Source organism: Rhinolophus sinicus, chromosome 1 (genome assembly GCF_057876585.1).
Source record: "Rhinolophus sinicus isolate RSI-liver-muscle chromosome 1, RSI-T2T, whole genome shotgun sequence".
Lineage (NCBI taxonomy): Eukaryota > Metazoa > Chordata > Mammalia > Chiroptera > Rhinolophidae > Rhinolophus > Rhinolophus sinicus.
Genome location: NC_142501.1, coordinates 157,770,153 through 157,792,230, shown reverse-complemented (window position 1 = coordinate 157,792,230; position 22,078 = coordinate 157,770,153). Strand labels below are relative to the sequence as shown.

The window sequence follows — 22,078 nt, the reverse complement described above, 5'->3', positions numbered from 1 at the left end:
CTCTGGCCTTAGACTCACAGCAGGGAAACAGACCGATGAAGTTCCACTTTCATGGAACTTATGTTTTAGTTGGAGATATTGACAATATACAGTTAAGCTAGAAAGTAAATTATACAATTTAATATAGTAATTAATACTATTAAAAAATAAAGCCACGTTGTTGGAGTAGACCATGACAGAGGAGAGGAGCTACTGTTCACAGGGTCAGAAAATACCACTCTGCGGAAGTAGAAACTTGAATGTTGAGAAGAAGCCAGGTAGCCATTTGAAAATCAGTAAATTTCAGGCTGAGGGAACTGTACTTGTAAATTCCTAGGGTATGACTTTATAGTTAATGTTTTGAAGGGGATTAGAAGAGGTAGAATTGATGAGATTGAGACAGTGTTTTCCTCTGTTAATTAGAATACTTCTTGCTGAGAGATACGTGGTAGCCAGACAACATTTTTTAGTGGCCTATGAGAAAAGGCCCCGGGGCAAGCGTGAATATGAGTTCTGTATCTGTGGCGTGATTGCTGATGTCAGGTTGTCATAATCTTTAGGCATAAGTTGAGGCTAGTGAATCCATAACTAAAATGAGATGTGTTGGGAAAAGAAGGGGGAATTTTTAGAGTGCACTATAACTACTTTCTCTTGCATTTTTTTCCTCAGGGAGTAGTTCTATGTTTTTTGATACCGAACTGTTCAAATTCTTGGTTTATTTATTTATTTTATGTTACAAAATTCAGATCACCTTCCGTAGCCGGGATGTTTTCCCAGTTCCTAAAATTTGTGATTCTTTTTGTTTGTGATTCGTTTAATTTGTTATGTAATTAGTGGAGAATGTATTTGGGTATCATTCTGGGGAGAAAAGAGGGCTTTGATTTTGTTGGTGGATGTGTGGTGGGAGCCAGATATCCAAAGAAAGGAATTTTATAAATTTGGTTTAATCTCCTTTGTGATTTGGGGTGAAGCTATAATATGCTAAAGTAATTTGTCTTTTAATTTTTTTTCTTTCTCTAATACTAGGCTATTCATATAAAGGAATCACTTTTTGAGGTATTAATGTTGAATCGTGATTATCAATATTCAAGTTGTCTTTTTTACATAAATATGGATTTTGGATGAAATTTTGCATATGCGTATAGCATTTCAGAGCCATTTTGCCAGCATACCATATAGACTAGCTACATTTCTTAGGAATTCTTGAGCTTTTGAGTGTCAAGTTGATTTATCTTTCAATAATGTCTTTATCAAGTGGAACATATTGCCGATGACTATTCTGTTTGGTGTACATTTGCAATGTGCCAAATGCAATTTTCATTTGCAGTGAGAAACTAAAGTAAATGGCGTTTGGACAATTGAAGAGTTTCAGTGTATAGGGGACTTAAATTTTTTTTTTGCTATTTGATAATTCATATTATTTTGCCATCATGACTTTAGGTAATGCATCAAAGTCAGTGATGTTTTAGTAAAGCTATTCTGTTCCATTGAATGTTTCTAGTAAGTGAATGCTCATATACAATTAGTAGGTAGATGGAGTAGCCATAGTTTCAGTTTGCTTGGGACAGTGCTAGTTTCTACTTGTTTTCCTGGGGTAATTTCAAAAATTTTTTATTTAGATTTTTTTATATATATATATATATATATATATATATATATATATATATATATATATATCCCTAAATTTGGAGGAATGATGGCAAAATAACTCTGAGGTTACATTGGTTCATACACAGTTTTTCTCAATATTTTTAGGTTTTGTACCACTAAATAACAGGAGCTGATGAATGCAGAGTATACTAACACAGTTGAATACACCAAGGCAAAGAGTAAATAATATATTTAATGTGATGCTCATTCACCTGAACTTCTTTGCCTTGACTCTGGCTAAGTGTTCTCTCTTGAACATGCTTGTTACAGGGTTCTCTTTTCTTTTGAAAGTTATGTTTACTGTAGTATGTATGTGTAGCAACTTAATGTCTTCAAGTATGCTAGTATTTTTATTACAATTGCTATTTGTTTTTCTTAGTGTTCTGATTAGAGTTGCATAAATTTTGAGTAGAATGACTCCAGTTCAATTTTTTCTAAGTCATGCTATTTTTAATGTGCTCTTTTTCAGAATGGGAGGTTTGTTAGGATATATTTATTATATTACAGGACAGTTGTCTTTATTGCTATAAACATTGCATAAATCTTGATTTTCATAATGTAAACAGTATTCACTATATAACTACAGGAACAAAGGACTTGAGTATTATTTGCATAATAACGCTTTTCCACTTTCTACCACAAGAACCCTTATAGTAGATGGGCTGTGTTAACACCACAAGATCTAACAACTATTTCAGAGCTCTCAGTTTAGAGTTGGGAAGTTGGTGGTTCAAAGAGTGCTACTCAGAATATAACCTGAATTCTAAATAGCCAGCAGACATTTGCTGCTAAATAGCTAAATAGAACATTTGAGTTAGAGAATGCTTATATATCGTTCTGAAAATTGACTATATTAATTTCCTTCAAACATTTTAAATGCAGGAAATAAAACATGCTATTTATGTTAAATTTAACCCGCACCTATGACCTTTTATGTGTGAAGATTGTGGTGGAAACAGAGATGAGTAAAGACATAGACCCACCCTACCATCCAGGAGTTACTGGTCTCATCATTTTAGACTCACGTCCAAATTAATTAGCTAAACAGTATCTGTTGACTTGCCCATGGAGATTCTTTTAATAATGGAAATGATAATTAATGTTTAATCTTTGTAATTTCAGATATTTTAATTTTGTATTTGCTGAAGCCAACTGCAAAATAGTTTAACCTAGGTTGAAGACAAGATTTTTGTCTTACTAGTTTGTGATTCAAACTGCATGACTGCTGCTGCCTGTCGGCCAGCAGACAACAACATCAGTGATTTCAGTGGGGAAACCAAGACAGGGCAAGTTATGATTAACCCTATAGTTTGCATTTTTTTCCCTGGGCATGTGTTTTCATGATTGTCATTTCATATATGTACGGTAAAATTATTCAAAAATAAGAGTTACCTAATGATAACTTACAAAGAGCGGTATGATTTTTAGTGTGAGTAATTTTGTGAACCTTTTATCAGGCCGTGCACCACCCCACCCCACTCCACCCCACCCCACGCCAAAAAACCCACAGACTTAGTTATAGAAAGCTCTGTATTTTTTAGTTCTTTGAAATGGTTGTGGAGGTCAGTGAAGCCAGTATAATAGTAAGGAATCCAGTATAATAGCTACTTAAATATAAACTTTAGGATATAGAGGACTACTTAAATATCTCTTTATTTAATAAAGTAATTTTGAAAAATGACTGATTTTTGTCCACTCTTAACATTTAATGAAATTATTTTATTCTGATTCTTCAGATATACTTTTTTTTTTTTAACAATTATTTAAGACCTTTATTAACAGGTGCTTGCTAATGACAAACGTGTTTTTTAATAATAAAAAAAACCTGTTTTTTTCTCAATACCCTTTAAAGGTTTTTAAATTGTTTAATATCTGGTCAAGATGAGATTTTTAAGAACTTCATTTTTAATTTGTAATAAAAGTTTACAACTTAATTGTTTCAGATATACCTTTGACATTAATGTCTTTAACACTAAATCAACCTTTTAGGTCATTAGCACAGCTTTTCAGAACACATCATCCCTTTAAAATTTGTGAGATAAAGTCTTTTCACGGGTATGATTAATGATTGTATCCCAAACCACAAACACCTATTTTTATATCTTTAAGGCAAGTTACAGTTTTCATTTTTCTTCTTTGTAAATATTCCTGATCTCCACAAAGAAATCATTTATTGGGTAGTTTTTTAAAAGTGATTTTTAAAAGGCTTATTCATAATAACATCCAGTATTTAGAATTGAAGACCAGGAATAAATTTTTAACATTTCTTTGCTTGAATTGTCATGTGAATTTTATATTTCTCTTAGACTTGTGTTGCTTTGGGCTAATGCGTCTTCTCCAAACAAGGTAGATACAAGATGACTGCTCCTCTTCCGAAGCATTTGCAGGAAGAGAAGCGTTATGTTTGGCTGTGTATTTTGCATCTATATACAAATTCAGATTTTTAGGACTAATTTCTATGTAAAATGCAATTAGTTTTAAAATTAGAAGTTATTTGTTTCTAATTTCATCTCGATTGATAATACAAATGTTCTAAAGTCTCACCTAAGGAAGGGCTACCATTTTTTTCAGTTTTAGGATTTTGAGATTTAGTAAAAATCAAAGATAAGCATAAGCGGAATCTTTATTGCATGACATAAAAATAAATGTACCTTCTTGTAGACAGTACCTTTAGCCTCAGATAAAGCAAGATTAATATATACAGGAAAGTATTAGCTATAATAGACAACGATTTGTTTTGATAATTGCTGAATTTATCAAAATGATGCATATATACTTATATGAATTCAAGTGAGCAACTATCTATTGTTATAATATTACTTCCGCTCATCGTTTTTTGATGTGCCAGAAATATTTTTTTCTGTTGGATCTCACGAATATTGGAAATTATTGATTCATCAACTATTTTATTGAGCATCTGTTGTGTCCTTGGAGTTTGGGTTACATAAGTAACTGAAACATAACCCTTGCCATTTTGGGACGTTGTAAAGACTTTGGCATTGATCTAAATGCAGTGAGAGCTATTGGACAGTTTTCAACAAAAGAGTGGTAAAATCTGATTTACATTTTAAAGGAAATTGGAATACTTAGAAATCTGACTATAATTTGAATTTGGTAAGATAGGGTTCAATCATTTATTTTGATATGGTAGTCTAATAGAAATCCCCTGCTGTTGATGCCCCCTGTAGAGTATTATCTCTGATCAGTGCAAGCAGTGAGAAGATGAAACTAGTAAAGGCAAGGCGCTATACTTTCCTCTGGAAAAATATACCAGAAAAGTAGCTTTCTTAGAGATGGGCAAGAGAGTACAAAAAGCTATCAGTTTAAGATATATTTAATTGAGGTGACTACAGCACATCGAGGAAGAGATCCCCAGCAGTTTACATTAATTCAGAACTGCAGTTCAGCAGTGAAGTTTGTCTGGGGAGAGATAAATATTTCAGTTATCAATGACATAGGCCTTAGTTAAAATTTGTGTTTATAGTTGACATTAGGAGAACTTAAACAAACTAAAAGGCTCAAGATGGAATGGAGGGAACATACATTATTTAAATGAATTAGCTAAGCAAGAGAAGGTCAGAAGGGTCTGATTAGAAAATACTTGACATGATGGGCACATTTAATTGTGAACTGGACAGGAAATAAATGATCCAGAAGACAGCAGACTGAATGAAAGAGGAAATGTTTCGGGTCCTAGAATGCAATTAAATCTACATCTAATACATAATAAAGTGATAGAATTAGAAAGGCTAGATATTAAAATGTAAAACTTCAGAGTTGGAAAAAGATAAATTTTCAAGGCAACCATGTGAATAGGTTATCATTGTGACAAGGTGACCTTTAAGATCCGTTTCACCTTTAACATTTTAGGATTCTTGGAATGGAGTAGTCATGTTTTTTTCTCTTTGCTGAATTTAGAAGAAATATGGTACTAGCATATTTTTCTGTTTAATTGACTTTTAAAACTGTCTTCTCAAATTTGGTGTTTATCAAATAGTAAAATCTGCAAACCAACAGTTATGTTTCCTTTCTTTTTTGTGTGGTAAAACACACACAACAAAATTTACCACTTTAACCATTTTGTAAAAGATTTTTATTTAAAAATATAGCTAACAGACATTACATCAGTTTGAGGTGTACACTGTAGTTCAACAGTCATATACCTAAAGAAGTGATCACTGTAAGTCCAGCAACCATCTGACACCGTACTATGCTATTACAATATTATTGACTATATTCCCATGCTGTATGTTACATCCCCATGAGTTCATTTTATACCTGGAAATTTGACCCTCTTATTCCCCTTCACCCTTTCCCCCCCTTTTAAAATTTTTCAATTACAGTTCGCATTCAATATTGTATTAATTTCAGCTGTACAACATAATCATAATCATTTTTAAGTATTTAGTTTGGTACAGTATGCCTTTTTGTCAATTATCTTTCCATTAACTTTATTTAAAATTCCTATGAGCTTCAAGAATATTTTTACTTTGATTTAAAAAGTGTATGTTTTCTGACCATAATGGAATTAAACTAAAATTAAAACACCGAGAGATCTCTGGAAAATCCCAAATAGTTGGAAATTAAATAACACATCATAAAAATAATGCATGAGTCAAAGGGGAAGCCACATAGGAGATTAGAAAATAATTTTGAATATAATGATATATATCAGGATTTGTGGTATAGGAGGTATGACAATTAAGTGCAGATTTGTTGCAATGATATTGCTAACCTTTTTTTGATACCAGAGGGATTATTCATTATGAATTTGTACCAATTGGACGAAAGTTAATCAAGTTTACTGTTTGGAAGGGCTGAAAAGTCTGCGTGAAAAAGTTAGACAACTTGAACTTTTCAACAACAATTCATGGCTCTTGCATCACGACAATGCACTGGCTCACACGGCACTGTCTGTGAGGGAGTTTTTAGCCAGTAAACAAATAACTGTATTGGAACACCCTCCCTACTCACCTGGTCTGGTCCCCAGTGATTTCTTTCTTTACCTGAAGATAAAGGAAATATAGAAAGGAAGACATTTTAATGATATTTAGGACATCAAGGGTAATCCGAAGACAGCTCTGATGGCCATTCCAGAAAAAGAGTTCCAAAATTGCTTTGAAAGGTGGACTAGACACTGGCGTTGGTGCATAGCTTCCCAAGGGCACTATTTCCAAGGTGACCGTAGTGATACTCAGCAATGATGTATGTAGCACTTTTTCTAGGATGAGTTCGCGAACTTAATTGTCCAACCTCATACATCTAAAGCACTGCTTAGAGGGAAATTTTTAGCACTAAATACATTAAAAAGGAATAAACTTTTCAAATCAATGATTTGAAATTATGCATTAAGAAATTAGAAAAAGAAGAACAAATTAAACCAAAGCAGGCAGAATGAAGGGAATCATAAAAATAAAAGCAGAAATTAATGAAATTGAAGACAAAAACAATAAAGAAAATAGAACTGAAAGTAGTTTTTTGAAAGGATCATTGAAACTGATAAATGTCTTATATTGAGAGAGAGAAGACATAAGTCACCAATGTCAGCAGTTTAAAAAAAGGGACATTACTAACTACATATCCGCCCATATATATATTCTATTTTCTTTATTGTTTTTGTCTTCAGTTTCATTAATTTCTGCTTTTATCTTTATGATTCCCTTCATTCTGCCTGCTTTGGTTTAATTTGTTTTTCTTTTTCTTATTTCTTAATGCATAATTTCAGATCATTGATTTGAAAAGTTTATTCCTTTTTAATGTAAGTATTTAGTGCTATAAATTTCCCTCTAAGCAGTGCTTTAGATGTATGAGGTTGGACAATTAAGTTCGCGAACTCATCCTAGAAAAAGTGCTACATACATCATTGCTGAATATATATATGTTAATAAGGGACTATTATGAATAACTTTCCCGACAAGTTTAACTTAGGTGACATGTACAAATTCCGTGAAAAAATACGAACTGTTGAATCTCGCTCAAGAATAAATAAATAACCTGAATGATTTTATCAGTAGAGGGGTAGTATTTCTAATTAAAAACTCTTCAGCAAAGGAAACTATGTTCCAATGGCTTCATCTATGAATTATATGAAACATTAAAGGAAGAAATAATTTAAATTTATACAAATTTTCCCAGAAAATAAATGATGAGGGATTACTTCCCAACTATATGAGACCAGCATTACCACGATACCGAAACTGGACATTTATAAGATAACAATATATATAGTGAACTTGGTGGCAAATTTGTAACAAAATATTAGCAAACAGAATCTAAACGAACAAATGGTGTGTATGCTAAGATTGCAAAATTAACACTTTGCTAATCAATGTAATTCACTATATTAACACACTCAAAAAGGAATACATTTTATTTTGTCAATACAGAAAAAATTTGGTAAAATTCAACATACACTAATTTAAAAATTCTCAGCAAACTAGGAATATAAGAACCTGATAAAGGGCATCTATGAAAAAAGTATAGCTAACATCATACTTAATGGTGAGGATGAATGAATGGTTTTCTGCTAAGATTGAGAACAGGACAGAGTTATCCATTCTCATCATCTCTACTCAACATACTGGCGATTCTAGTTGGGTAAATTTGAAAAAAGGAAAAACACCCACAAAGATTGGAAAGAAAACATCTTTATTCACACATGACATAATTGTGTACAATATCTCATGGAACCTACAAAAAACAATACTAGAACTAGTCAGCAAGGTGTCTCGTATTTCTGTATTTTAGAAATGAACATTTGGAAAACAAAAATATTTCAAAGTATAAATTATAGCAATACCAAAAACATGAAACATTTATATAATTTATATGCTGAAAACTAAATCACAGATGATCTAAATAAATGAAAATATGCGTGCTATATTCATGGTTTGGAAGACTCAGTACTGTTAAGATGTCAGTCCTCTTCTTCTCCCCATAATGGCCTGTAGAATTCAGTATAATCCCAATCAAAATCCTACGAGGCTTTTTTTTTAATTTGGTAGAAATCAACAAAATATTTCCAATATCTGTATAGAAAGGAAAAGACCCTAGAATAGCCAAAGTAATTTTGAAAAACAAGAACAAATAGAAGGATTTTAAGATTTACTCTAAAGTTATATTAACCAAGACAGTGTAGTATTGAGTAAAGGATAGACATGTAGATTAGTAGAACAGAATAGAGCCTAGGAAAGAACCCTGTCTGAACAGTTCATTTTTGACAAAGGTGCCAAGGCATCTTTTGCCAGTGGAGGAAATGTAGTCTTCTCAACAAATGGTGCTGGAACATTTGGATATCCTTTTATCCACAAGTTGAAAAAACTTCAACTCATGCCTTGCACTTAATGCAAAAATTAACTTGAATTGGGTCACAAACCTACATATAAAAGCCTAAACAGTAAAAGTTCTAGAAGAGATCATAGAAAATCTTGGTGACTTTGGGTTAGGCAAAGATGTTTTTGACAGGGCACAAAAATGCAAACATAAAAGAAAAATGATAATTTGGATTTTATCCAATTTAAAAACTTGTTTTTCAGAAGATACTGAAAAAATGAAAAGACAAGCCCTCAGTTTGGAGAAAATGTTTGCAAACTACATGTCTGATAAAGGACTTGTATCCAGAATATATTAAGAATTCTCACAAGTCAATAATGAGGAAACAAATAAAAAATGGGGGAAAATTATACTTTATGGAAGAAAGTATCTGATGGCAGATAAGGAGAGGGGAAGATGTTCAATATCATTCACGAGCCATTACGGAATTGCATAATAAAGTCCCAATGTAATTTTATCCCAGTAGAATAGAGAGGAGAGGTAAAAGAAAGGAAAAAAAAACTGTAAATACCAAATGCTAGTGAGAATCCAGAGCAACCAGAGCTCATACTTTGAAGGTGGGAAAGCAAAATGGTGCTATCATTTGGAAAAGTCTGGCAGTTTCTTACAAATTTAAATATATACTTTTCATATAGCATATCTTCATGTATTTATCCAAAGGAAGTGAAAACATACCCACATAAAGCCTTGTACTCAAATGTTCATTAATCGGTGAATAGCTAAACAAATGTAGTACATCCACACGATGTAATATTATTCATCAATAAAATGGAATGAAGTACTGATGTGTGCTATAGCTTGGATGAATCTCAAAGGCACTCTGCATTTGTGAAAGAAGCTATGGATGATTCCATTTCATTCTGGAAAAGAGTAAATGAAAATAACAGAAAACATCAGGGTTGCTATGGACAGAGAATAGTGGTAGGGGATTGGATTGTCTACAAAGGAACAGAAAAAATTTTTGAGTGTTAGAAATAGTGTTTATCTTGATTGTAGTGATTACACTTATATATATATATTTGTTAGAATTCATTAATTTGTACAACTGAAAAAGGGTGGATTTTATTCTGAATTATACTTCAGTAAACCTAACTTTCAAAAACAGTTTATTGGATATAGAAGGAAAAAGAAGAAGAGAAAATAATATTTTCCTTATTTTGCTTCTCTTTAGAAAATAAGTACTTGCTTTAACTGAATCTTACGAATTGATTTTGATGCCAACCAAGACTTTATCGTTCATTTAAAAATAATTAGTTTGGATATGCATACTTCAAACTGAATTACATATACCAACAAGTTAATCCTGTATATCTCAGAATAATAGAAATTGTTATGATTGCTCTTGGAATTTTTGTTAGAAATATGTAAATGGTTAGATTATTCTTGATATTTTTCTTTGAAGGTCTAAAGTGGATTTTTAAAAAAAATTATTTGCTAAAATCCACACTGGGAAAGTATTTGGTGATTTTGTTTAAAGGTAAGCAATATAGAAGGGTAGAAAACAAGTAAAAGGTAAAACTCTCTTATTGATTTCACTCTCTGATTACCACTGTTAATAACTTGAGTTTATACATCTTGAAAATTTTTGTTGTATTTTTGCATATGCATACGTTTTGTTTTTAAAATCAACTTAAATACATACCAGGTTTGCTTTTTTGCAGCTTGCATTTTTCACTAATGTAATGGGGATATCTTTCTGTATCAGTATTTGTGTATACATAGAGTAAATATTTTTAAGTACATAATATTTAAGGCTCTATTCTAGATGCAAAGGATAGAGCAAGAAACAAAATAGGGTCCATGCCCAAGTGAACTTACATTCAAATAAGAGGAAACTAATAAGCAAACAGGGAAAATGTCACTATTGAAAAATTTCATAAAAGTAAATAATGAAGGCTAAAGGGATGAAAAGTGATGGGAAAGATTGAGCAGGACAGGTTCATAGGACTTTATATGTAGATCTACTTACTTTATTCTTCAGATAGCTATTATTTCATAATATAATTTATCCATTCTGTTGGTAGGCATATGCATTATAATTTTTTCTGTTATAATCAATATTGTAATGAACACTCTTGTACATATTTTTTTGCTTGCATGTATAAGTATTTCTGTAGACTAAATTCCTAGAAGGAAAGTTGCATTTTTAAATGTTGATTTTCGATTCTGACAATTATCCTCCAAAACATTCGACATCTGATAATGGATGAAGAATAATACCTCATTTTAATTTGTGTTTACCTGAGTCCTAATGAAGTTTACCATATTTATTGGTCATTTGTAATTTCTCATATAAATTGCCTAGTTACATTATTTTGCCCACTGTGGGGTTTATCTTTTTCTTACTGAAAATTTAGAATTTCTTAATATTTTTGTTTATAATATATACATAACATAATTTTTTTTCTAACCTGTCAATTGTCTTACTTTATGGAATCTTTGGATTTTTCATTTTTATATTGTCAAAATCTATCAGTCTTTTCTTCCTAGCATCTATGTTTTGTGTCTTTTCAGAAAAGCCTTCTTATAGTAATTTAGTCTCTTATATTTTCTTCTACTTCTTTAGTTTTAAGTTTCTAGTAGATTTTAATTCATCTGGATTTTTTTTTTTTTATATTCTGTGGTGGAGACATAACAATTTTTTCAATTTCATAACCATGCTCCCATATTGAACAATATGTCTTTTTCCCCCATTGTCTTTAAATATGATGTCTTTATCATATTTTAAGTCCAAAATTTATGTATTCTGGATTTAATACTCCATTGTTTTGATTATTGTCATTTTATCTTTGACATCTGGTAGGGCACCCCTCCCCATTGTCTTTTTCAAAATTTTTTTGGCAATTTCTGTGTATTTTCTCTTCCAGATGAACTTTAGAATCAACATGTCAAGTTCCATTAAAAATCCCTTTGGGATTTTGATTGGAAGTGCATTGAATTTACAGATTAATTTGGGGAGAATTGACATCTTTACACTATTGAATCTTCCCATCCAGGAACATGGTATGCCTCTCCATTTCTTCAGGTGTTCTTTTATGTCCTTTAGTAAAGTTTTAATTTTTTTTTTTTTTTCCATGTAGGTCTTACACTTTTCTTGTTAGGTTTATTCCTGGGTATTTTATAGTTTTTGCTGTTGTTGTGAATTACCTCTTTTCTTTCATTTTACGTTTTGTTTTTCAATTGTTTATTGCTGGTCTACAGGAAATCTATTGAGTTTTGTATGTTGATCTTACTATTTACTTAGTTTTCAGTTAATTCTCTTGAAATTTTTAGAAGGACGATTATGTTTTCTACAAATGATGACATTTTGTTTCCCCTTTTTAGTATTTATAATTCTATAGGGCTTTTGTTTGTTTGTTTTGTTTGTTCTTCCTGGTCGTATTGAATTGGTTAGGTTTTCAGATCTGTTCACTACTAGCTCTGATTTGGGCATCTTTCCTGATTTAAATGGAATGCTTCTAATTTTTAAACTTCGTATATGCCTTAGATTTCTGGTAGAATACATTATCGGGAACAAGTTTCTTTCTTGGCTTAAGTATTTTCATGGTAATGAATATTTTGTTTTATTGTGTGTTTTCGCTGAGATGATACGTATTCTTTTCACCTCTAATAATTTAATGTAGTGAATTACGTAATACATTTACCTAATACTGGTCCTGGTGTTTTCATTTTAAATATTCAGCAAGTATTTACTCGGATATTGCATTGTTCCAGGAACTTTGCCACACACTGGTTCTAAGTTTGTATGGTTCCTCTCTTTTTCTATATGAAAAAGAGAGAAAATAAGCAAGTACCCAAGAACAAGATAATTTTAGGCTGTGGCAGTACTGTGGAGGAAACAAAGAAGGTGGTGTGGTAGAGAGATGAGAAGAGTACCTCCTTTTATAGTATCATCTGAGGAGGTAAACTATAAACTACCTAAGACCTGATGAATGAAAGAAAACATTGGGAAAAACATTCTAGGCAAGGGAAGGCCACTATTTCTGTATGTACTATTAATTATATTTCTTAGTATTATCTTTATCCTGTTTCTTCTATGTGTTGTATGGTATTCTTTTCTACAATTGCCACATTTAATTTTCTAATGCTTTGTTTTATTTTATTTAGTTTTTTTTTTTTTTTTTTTGGCTATCTCTGTTCAGGTTTATGTATGCTTGATTATAGGATTATTTATGCTTATGAACTATATGAACTAGGGCGTTTTCTTATCTGTTTTCTGAACTTTGTAAATAATATAATAATTTACCCTTCTGAAGGGTAAATCTGGACTACTCTTAAAGATTTCTTCTATGGACATATTCTGTTATGTTTCTCTTTTCTTGAGTTAATTTTTATAGTTCTTTTTTTAAAGAAAACTGTCCATCTAGTTTAGATTTCCACATTTATAGTTATATTCAGTTTTCTAATTTTAGTATTTTTTTTTATTTTTCTCATTTTCCAGAATCAGACTTGCCAAAGGCTTGTCTCTCTCTTGCTAGATTTACCCAGGAAACAGTTTTTGGTTTTATCAATTACTACTTCTATGTGTCTTCTCAATTTCTTCATTTCTGTTTTTATCATTATAAATTTTATTGATATATTTTGATATGTATTTTTTGAAGTTTTTTATTTTATGTATTTTAAATCTTTCTTGTGTTCTAATAAATACATTTAAGGCTTTGAATTTTTCTTTAAGGATAGCTATGGCCAAATCCCATAGGAAATATGCTCACAATTTAAATTTTCATTTCCTTTGTATTCTGAGAGTTAATTAGTAGGTTTTTTTTTCTCTTCTTTTGAAATTTTCAAGTAGAGTATTCTTTATATTGTTAATTTTTAGTATCTTTTAGCTTTATGGACCAAGAATATAGTCTATATTGTTTTTTGGTTTTTTTTGGAAATTTGTTGCGATCTTTTCTTTGCTTAAGATATAGTTGGGTTTTGTTTGTTTTCAAAGACTGTTTTCTCTATTTATGATAGATTAAATTCTATTTCAGTATGAAATATAAGTATAGTTTGTTAATTCTATTTCTGAATCATCCCTATCAGTGATATTCTCAAAATATCAACGAGAAAGTGACAACACTTGAGTTACATAATTCAGTCCATGATGATGGCCTCAAGTCAAATTGTTTTAATGAAGTTTTAGGGTTTGTAGGTAAAGTGGTATCAGTTATGATCTATGCCTATAAACCCACTTTATGTAAGTGATACAACAAAATTGGTCAAAAATCAAACATAAACATTTACTAAAAGGAAAAATCATAAATATTCTTTGGAAGGGTTTTTTTTCCTGCATTGACTGGATTAAGAGATCTTCAAATTTTAAGCATGGTGCTTTGGATTGAAGATACTTTGTTTTCCTAGAGCAAGTGTAGTAATTCTTTGTTATTCTAAAAGTGTTTGTCATATAGTCAAGATCTAGATTACCTTTCTTTAAACAGAGATTATCATCTTGAAATTCAATTACTAGCTTGAAAATCAATGGTAAATGAACAGGGTATTTTCTAGAACAACAGAAGCAGTAATAAATTGATGAATAGGTGAGGGGTGGGATAATGGGGAATGTCAAGAAGTCCAAATTCTGGAGTTGCTGGCATTCTTATTTTCTGAAGTGTTTTTATGCTCAGAGACTGACGCTTTTGTCATCCCTACCTCGCATAATCTTTTATTTGACATGCTGAAGTAAGTTCCTAATAGATTTTTGTCTGTTGTCACATCTGTTCAAAACCATCGTTCACATGGTCTCCAATTATCTTTCTCAAACACGGATTATTTATTATAATACAGCATCCCTTGGAGATATTGTGGATTTGGTTCTAGACCACCACAGTAAAGTAGATACTGCAGTAAAGCTAGTCATGTGAATTTAGGTTTCCCAGTAAATACAAAAGTTTATTTACACTAGTCTGTTTAGTGTGCAATAGCATCACATCTAAAGAAGCAGTTAGAAATTCTTATTTGATAAAAAAATGTTAACCATCATCTGAACCCTCAGTGAGGCATAGTCTTTGTGTTGGTGGAGAGTCTTGTTTCAGTATTGATGGCTGCTGACTGATCATCCTGATCAGTGGTTGCTGAAGGTTGGGGTGTCTTGTAATTTCTTAAAATAAGACAATGAAGTTTGTCTCATTGATTGACTCTTCCTTTCACAATTTCTCTGTAGTATGTGAGAGTGTTTGATAGTACTTGACTGACAGTAGAACTTCTTTCAGAATTGGAGTCAATCCTCTCAAACCCTGAAACTTCTTTAACAGTAAAGTTTACATAATATTCTAAATCCTTTTTGTCATTTCAACTATCGTCACAGCATCTTCACCAGGAGTAGACTCCATCTCAAGAAACCACTTTCTTTGCTCATCCATAAGAAGCAACTCCTCATCTGCTAAAAGTTTCATCTTGAGATTGCAGCAGTTCAGTCACATCTCTAGGCTCCACTTCTAATTCTAGCTCTCCTGCTGCTATTTCCATCACTTCTAGAGTTAATGAAGTTGAACTCCTCCAACTCATCCATGAGGGTTGAAGTCAGCTTCTTCTGAACTCTTGTTAATGTTGATATTTTGACCATGAATCAAGAATGTTCTTAATGGCATCTCAAATGGTGAATCCTTTCCACAAGGTTTTCAATTTACTTTGTCCAGAACTCTCAGAGGAATCATGATTTATGTTTGCTATAACCTCACAAAATGTATTTTCTTAAATAATAAGACTTGAAAGTGAAAATGACTCCTCAGTCAATGAACTGTAGAATGGAACTGTGTTAGCAGGCATGAAACCATCAATATTGTACATCTGTATCGGAGCTCTTGGGTAACTAGGTGCATTGTCAATGAGCAGTAATATTTGAAAGGAAACTTTTTTCTGAGCAGTAGGTCTCAACAGTGGGATTAAAAGATTCTGTAAACAGATGTGCTTTGATCCAGGCTTTATTGTTCCATTAATAGGGCACAGACAGAGTAGATTTTGCATAATTCTTAAAGGCGCTAGGCTTTTTGGAATGGTAAATGAGTATTGGCTTCAAATTAAAGTCACCATCAGCATTAACCCCTAACAAGAGAGTCAGCCTGTCCTTTGAAGCTTTGAAGCCAGGCATTGACTTCTCCTTTCTAGCTATGCAAGTTTTAAATGACATCTTCATTGGAAATCTGTTGTGTAGTCTAGCCATCTTCATTAATTATCTTTAGCTAGATCTTCTGGATAACTTTCTGCAGCTTCTACATTGGCACTTGCTGTTCACCTTGCATTTCTATGTTAGAGAGACGACTTCTTTCCTTAAGCCTCATGAACCATCCTATGCTACCTTCAAACTTTTCTTCTGCAGCCTTTTTGCCTTTCTCAACCTTCATAGAATTGAAGATACTTAGGGCCTTTCACTGGATTTGTTTTTGGCGTAAGGGAATGTTGTGGCTGGTTTGATTTCCTATGCAGACCACTATAACTTTCATATCAGTAATAAGGTTGTTTTTGCTTTTTTATCATTCGTGTGTTCACTGGAGTAGCACTTTCAATTCCCTTCAGGAACTTTTTCTTTGCATTCACAATTTGGCTGTTTGGCACAAGAGGTCTATGCTTTGGCCTATCTCAGCTTTTCGACATTCCTTCCTCACAAAGTTGAATCATTTCTACTAGGTTAATGCAAAAGTAATTGAGGTTTAAAGGTTAAAAATTATTGCAAAAACCACATTTACTTTTGCACCAACCAAACAACTTTTGATTTAAAGTGAGAGACATGTGACTTCCTTTCAATTGAACACTTAGAGGCCATTGTAGGTTTATTAATTGACCTCGTTTAAATATTGTGTCTCATAGAATTGGGAAGCCCAAGGAGAGGGAGTGAGAGAGGGAATGGGTAGGTGGTTGAGGAGGCATAATATTAGTACATAAGATATTTATTAAGTCTGCCATTTTATATTCGTGCAGTTCGTGGTACTCCAAAACAGTTAAAAAATTGTAACATCAAAGATCGCTGATTACAGATCATCACAATATATAATAATAATAATAATAATGTTTTAAATATTGCGAGAATTACCAAAATGTGACATAGAGACACATAGAATAAACAAATTCTGTTGGAAAAAAGTGGCACTAATGGACTTGCTTGACACAGGTTGGCACAGATCTTTTATCTGTAAAAAAAATGTAGAATCTGCATAGTTCAGTAAAGTGAAGGTCAATAAAACAAGGTATGCCTGTCCTCACCTCCTCCAGTAACCTGCCGTATAAATTGTGAGCTTCTCAGCACAGTGTTGAAAGGCCCCATCTTCTTGAAGCATTATTTTTTTTTCTGTTCTGGTTCAGAATTCTTTTTACTCTGTATAATCATTACATTAGTATCTAGTTGGCACTATTTTTCATTCTTGTTTGGCATAGTTAGCTTTTTGCACACAGAGTTGCCTTTCTATATTGTACATTCGTGGAAGGCCTTGATTATAATAAATTCATTGTATTTCCATTCTCCTTTGGTTATCCTACTGCTTTGCACCTAGTATGTAATTGGTGGTGAATATTTGTTAAATTGAATGATGTTTGTAGATATGATGTCCAGCTAATCAGAATATATTATATCCTTATCCTTTGAAATAAATAAGTTTACTAAAAAATGGGCTGCTCTTCTCTAACATGGCAGTGATGATGTTTGTTTTGAAGAGGAGTTAGTTTGAAATGTAATGCTAATGTTCACAGTAATGCTAATGATCCAGATGGTCCTGCATTTCCAAATTTCCATGTGATTGTGTTTTGAGTATAGAAGGATTGAGAGTACCATTAATGGCATAAAGAAATCCATTAAGTCTTAACCATTGTTAAAAGACCTTGGTTTACATTATCAAGCATTTTGTTAAGTTTAGTTTGGGAAGAAAGTAAAAAATAATTACTTTTGTTAGTCTAAACAGTATTACTGTTAAATAATAATTGTTATTAAACAAAATCAATCTGCAGTAAAACATAACCTTTAATCCTTCAAAACCAAAAGAATTTAATATGTACAAAAGTATAGAGGTTAGTATAATCAGTGCTGCATAAATAACGTACAACTTTTTTACATTTATAAAATATACTCAAATTTATTTCTTGCAACAAACTCTTCTTCATATACACTACAGCCTTTTATAATCTGAAAGGGATGGATCCTAAAACCATCTTTTATTTGCTCAGGAATTATTTGAGTCCTGACAATTTGATAGGTGTAGTCTAGTTGCTGGATATGTATCAGTCAGCCAGACAAGTCCCTGTTTCCATGAAGTTTAGAAAGGCAGTAAATATATATAATAAATCATGTGTGATACATTTATTAAAAATGCAGAATAAAAGTCTAGAGATGGCTGAAAGACTTGCTTAGGTAGCAGGTAAAGCAGTTATGGTACCTGGGTCTTTAGACCGTAACAGTATCCTTGAAATTAGTTTTTTCTTCATTAATCTTAAACTGGGAGTGGTGAGGATGTAATAGATACCCATTCCTGTTCTTTTCTTTCATCCTAATGCCTTTAAAAAAAAAACGACATACAGAATTTCATAGTCATTGAATTTACTGTTTTTGTTACCAAGTTTTTTATACTTAAAACAATGGGCTTAAAAATCAGCATAAGAATTTATGGAGAATTTTGACATCAGTAAGAACATTTCTATACTTAGTATCCCTCATGTAGGGATTGAGGTACCTTTTTCTTAGTAAATTTTTATCAAGCTTAGTTAAGGTACAACCTGGAATAGGGGACTTTGTGTCTGAAAATTACTTTTGATTGAAATTTAATACCTTTCATGATCTAACTTCTAACTTTCTGACTTTTCCTACAGTAAACCCTCTGTTCTCCCATACAGAAATTTTATACTTGTCTCAGTGCCAATTTTTTTCCTTCTTTCACAAATTATTTTGGTCAAAATCCTTTCATATTATTCTTTCTGCATGCAGTGTGTCCTTTGAACAGTTTTAATACCTCTGATCTGTACTTTTAATTTGGCACTTAACCACTACTCTGAAATCTTTTGTTTTCTAAAACTTAAAGTATTACTTAAGTTTTCATCTGTTCATTTTACCTATTTTCATTTTCCCATGTTTATTTCCTTTGTTTTCTTTCTGTTTCTTCTCCAATTAGATTGAAAAGTAGTAGCTATTGCTTAACAGAAAATTTTATTGTGAAGCAAATTTTTCTTTAGAAAGACTCATCTTGACCATGGTTGAAAATAGGAAGACAGTTTCTACCATGCTATAATTTTGAATCACACCTTGCTGTGGCCAGACCATACTCAAAAGTCCACCTCCTTAAAGTATAACACTTAGGCTTTTGCTTCTGCCTTTGATTATAATTTAAAATAAAAAACAGAATTAATCTTGTTTTTTTCCTGAGGTTATTTAGAGTATTCTGTGTCTATTTGTATTTGAAATATTAGAAATCTGCAATATCACTTACGTTAAACTGCGTTAGTTTTTGAAATTTGGAGAGAAACGTATTGGCCCAAATTTAACTTTCAATGTTAAATATGTTGATTACATATAGCAGTTATGCCTGGTTACAAGACAGGTGACTTTGAAAGATGGAGCAATACAGAGTTTCAGATGTTGTGGTGATTACGAATAAATTCTTAAAGGTTTTTTCTTATTTCTGACATCTAGATACTAGACATGAGTATAATTTTGTGTTCTAGGTTAGAGATTACTTTTTTAGTTAGTGCAGTTACAAGTACCTTAGATTTGTGAAATAAATTTTCCCTGATCATGTTAAGTGGTGAGATTTTTATATATATATAAAATTATTATATATAATAATTATCAATCTTTTACCAGCAAACAGAAAATAATATATCTTTATACCTATTTGTAAGTAGCGCTATGATTAAGGTTGTCAAAATAAACTTTTACCAAGTTGCTCTTGTCAGGTAATAGTATTAAGTTGGTGCAAAAGTAATTGAGATTTAAAGGTTAAAAATAATTGCAAAAACCGCAATTAGTTTTGCACCAACCTAATATCATTGTATTCTTCACTGCCATGTACTCACTGTTAAAAAAAAAAAAGCCATTTTCACTTAAGCATAATTTTAATGAAGCAATAAATATTAATTTTAGGGAATCTCCACTTTTGAATACATGTCCTTTTAATACTGCTATGTGTGACAAAATGGGAAGTACACATAAAACACTTCTGCATACAAAAGTATGGTGTTTGGAGAAAAAGCATTTGTGTGACTTTTTTTGTTTTTAAGGTATGAGCCGAATTAGCCATTTTTCTTTTCATGAAATGCCATTTTTGCTAGAAAATATATCTGACAGACACATTACACTGATCAAACTTGAGTATTTGATAACAATTCTCAGAAATGATATAAATGAGCCTGTCACTTTAAGGAAAATGATTGGCAGTATTTGTTGCCACTGATAAAAGTAAGCTTTCAAGCACAAATTAGAATTTTGGAAATATATTTGCCTGCGCTTGAAAGCTTTCCAGAACTTATGAATCCAGTGGTGATACTAACAAATAGGATTTGTTTTGATATTGTAGTTTAATTTGTAATATAGCAAATATTAATAAATTTAACCTTTATATGAAGTCCCTTTATTCCCTGGGAGTGCAATAAAGGGGTCCTGAGAGCAAAACTTCTAAGAATGGTTGATTTAGGTCCTCTAAGTCAAAGTTTTCAGTCTAAACATTAACCTTTTAACCACCATGCCCCTGCCCCGGCTTCACTCCACCAATTTAAATAGAAAAGAATATATAATGGTTTTAGAAAAAAAATTGGACTGCATATTCCTAAATTCATTCTTAAATTCTTCTATAGATATAATTTTCTCCTATAGTTAAACAGTGGGCTTATATATCCCGTTGAATTTATTTAGGTTTGCATTGCATTTATTATCTTTGATATTTACGTTAAAATATTTTTTCTCTCTTTTCCTTCTGTTTATTTCTCTTCCCACTTTCCCTTTCTCCTTTCATTCCTCCCTTCCTTTCTTTTCTTTTTTTTTTTTTGTATTTGTTTTCTAGGTGGAGTCTTTCATTTTGGATCAGGATGATCTGGAAAATCCAATGCTGGAAACGGCTTCCAAGTTGCTCTTGTCAGGTACCGCTGATGGTGCAGACCTCAGGACAGTAGATCCAGAAACACAAGCTAGACTGGAAGCTTTACTAGAAGCTGCAGGTAAGTCTGCAGACACTACATGTGTAATAAGTCTACCGAACTTTCCAAAACTACATATAAATCTAATAAAAACTCCTGTTTTTAATCAATGTATGATCTTGGACATTTAGGATAATACTGTCCATAAAGGTTAATGTATTATTTTCTAGAGAATTACATGGAACATTTCAATAAAAAATACGAGTATTTTTATTACCAGAGTAAAAGATACAGTTGCTGTCAACCTTATAAAGAGGAACTTCTTATACAGTTGATTTTCCTTAGTCCCGAATTCCGTATTTGTGAATTTGCCTACTTGTAAAATGTATTTGTGCCCCCAAAATTAGTACTCACAGCACTTTCTCAGTCTTTCATAGAAATGCACAGAATGGTGAAAAATTTGAATCGTCCTACACACATGTTCCCCGCTGAGGTGGAATAAGGTGATGTTCTGCCTTCTTGTTTCAGCTTTCATACTGTAAACAAGTGTCCTTTTCACGATCTACTCAGTGCCACATTTTTGTGCCTTCTGTTGATAATTTCACTGTTTAAAATGGCCCTTAGGAGTAATGCTGATAACAGTGTTCCTAAATGTGAGAAGGCTATGTGATGTGCCATACGGAGAAAATACCTGTGCTAGATAAGCTTATTTCAGCCATGAGTTGCAGTGCTGTTAGCTGTGAGTGCAATATTAATGAATCACCTATATATTAAATAAGGTTGTCTTTAAACAAAAACACATGTAAAACAAGCTTATATATTGATTGGTTAATGCAAGTGTTGTGACCCAGAGGCTCGAAGGAACCTAGCCCTGTTTTTCCTGTAGGAGAATGGTTCAGAATTCATTAATTCAGTGTTCCCAGCAACTTTACAGAACATAACTACGATGAATAAGGAGAATCAAATATATATAATTCCCCCCAATTTTTTGTCATAGACCATCTCTTGAAATCCTGTAAAGTTGAATCATCATATTTGTCTTCATAGGAAGTGTTTTTATTAGATATTATATAGATAATCAAATATT

The 22,078-nt window shown here is 32.0% G+C and overlaps 1 protein-coding gene across 10 annotated transcripts in view; it reads left to right on the top strand.

Moving 5' to 3' along the window:
• ANKRD17 (ankyrin repeat domain 17) overlaps positions 1–22,078 on the top strand; it is a 152,301-nt gene that overhangs the window by 50,642 nt on the left and 79,581 nt on the right. For all 10 annotated transcript variants that reach the window (XM_019720875.3, XM_019720898.3, XM_019720882.3 and 7 more), the window contains exon 2: positions 20,919–21,072. In XM_019720875.3, the coding sequence (XP_019576434.1) occupies positions 20,919–21,072 (154 nt within the window). The remainder of the gene's footprint in view (positions 1–20,918; positions 21,073–22,078) is intronic.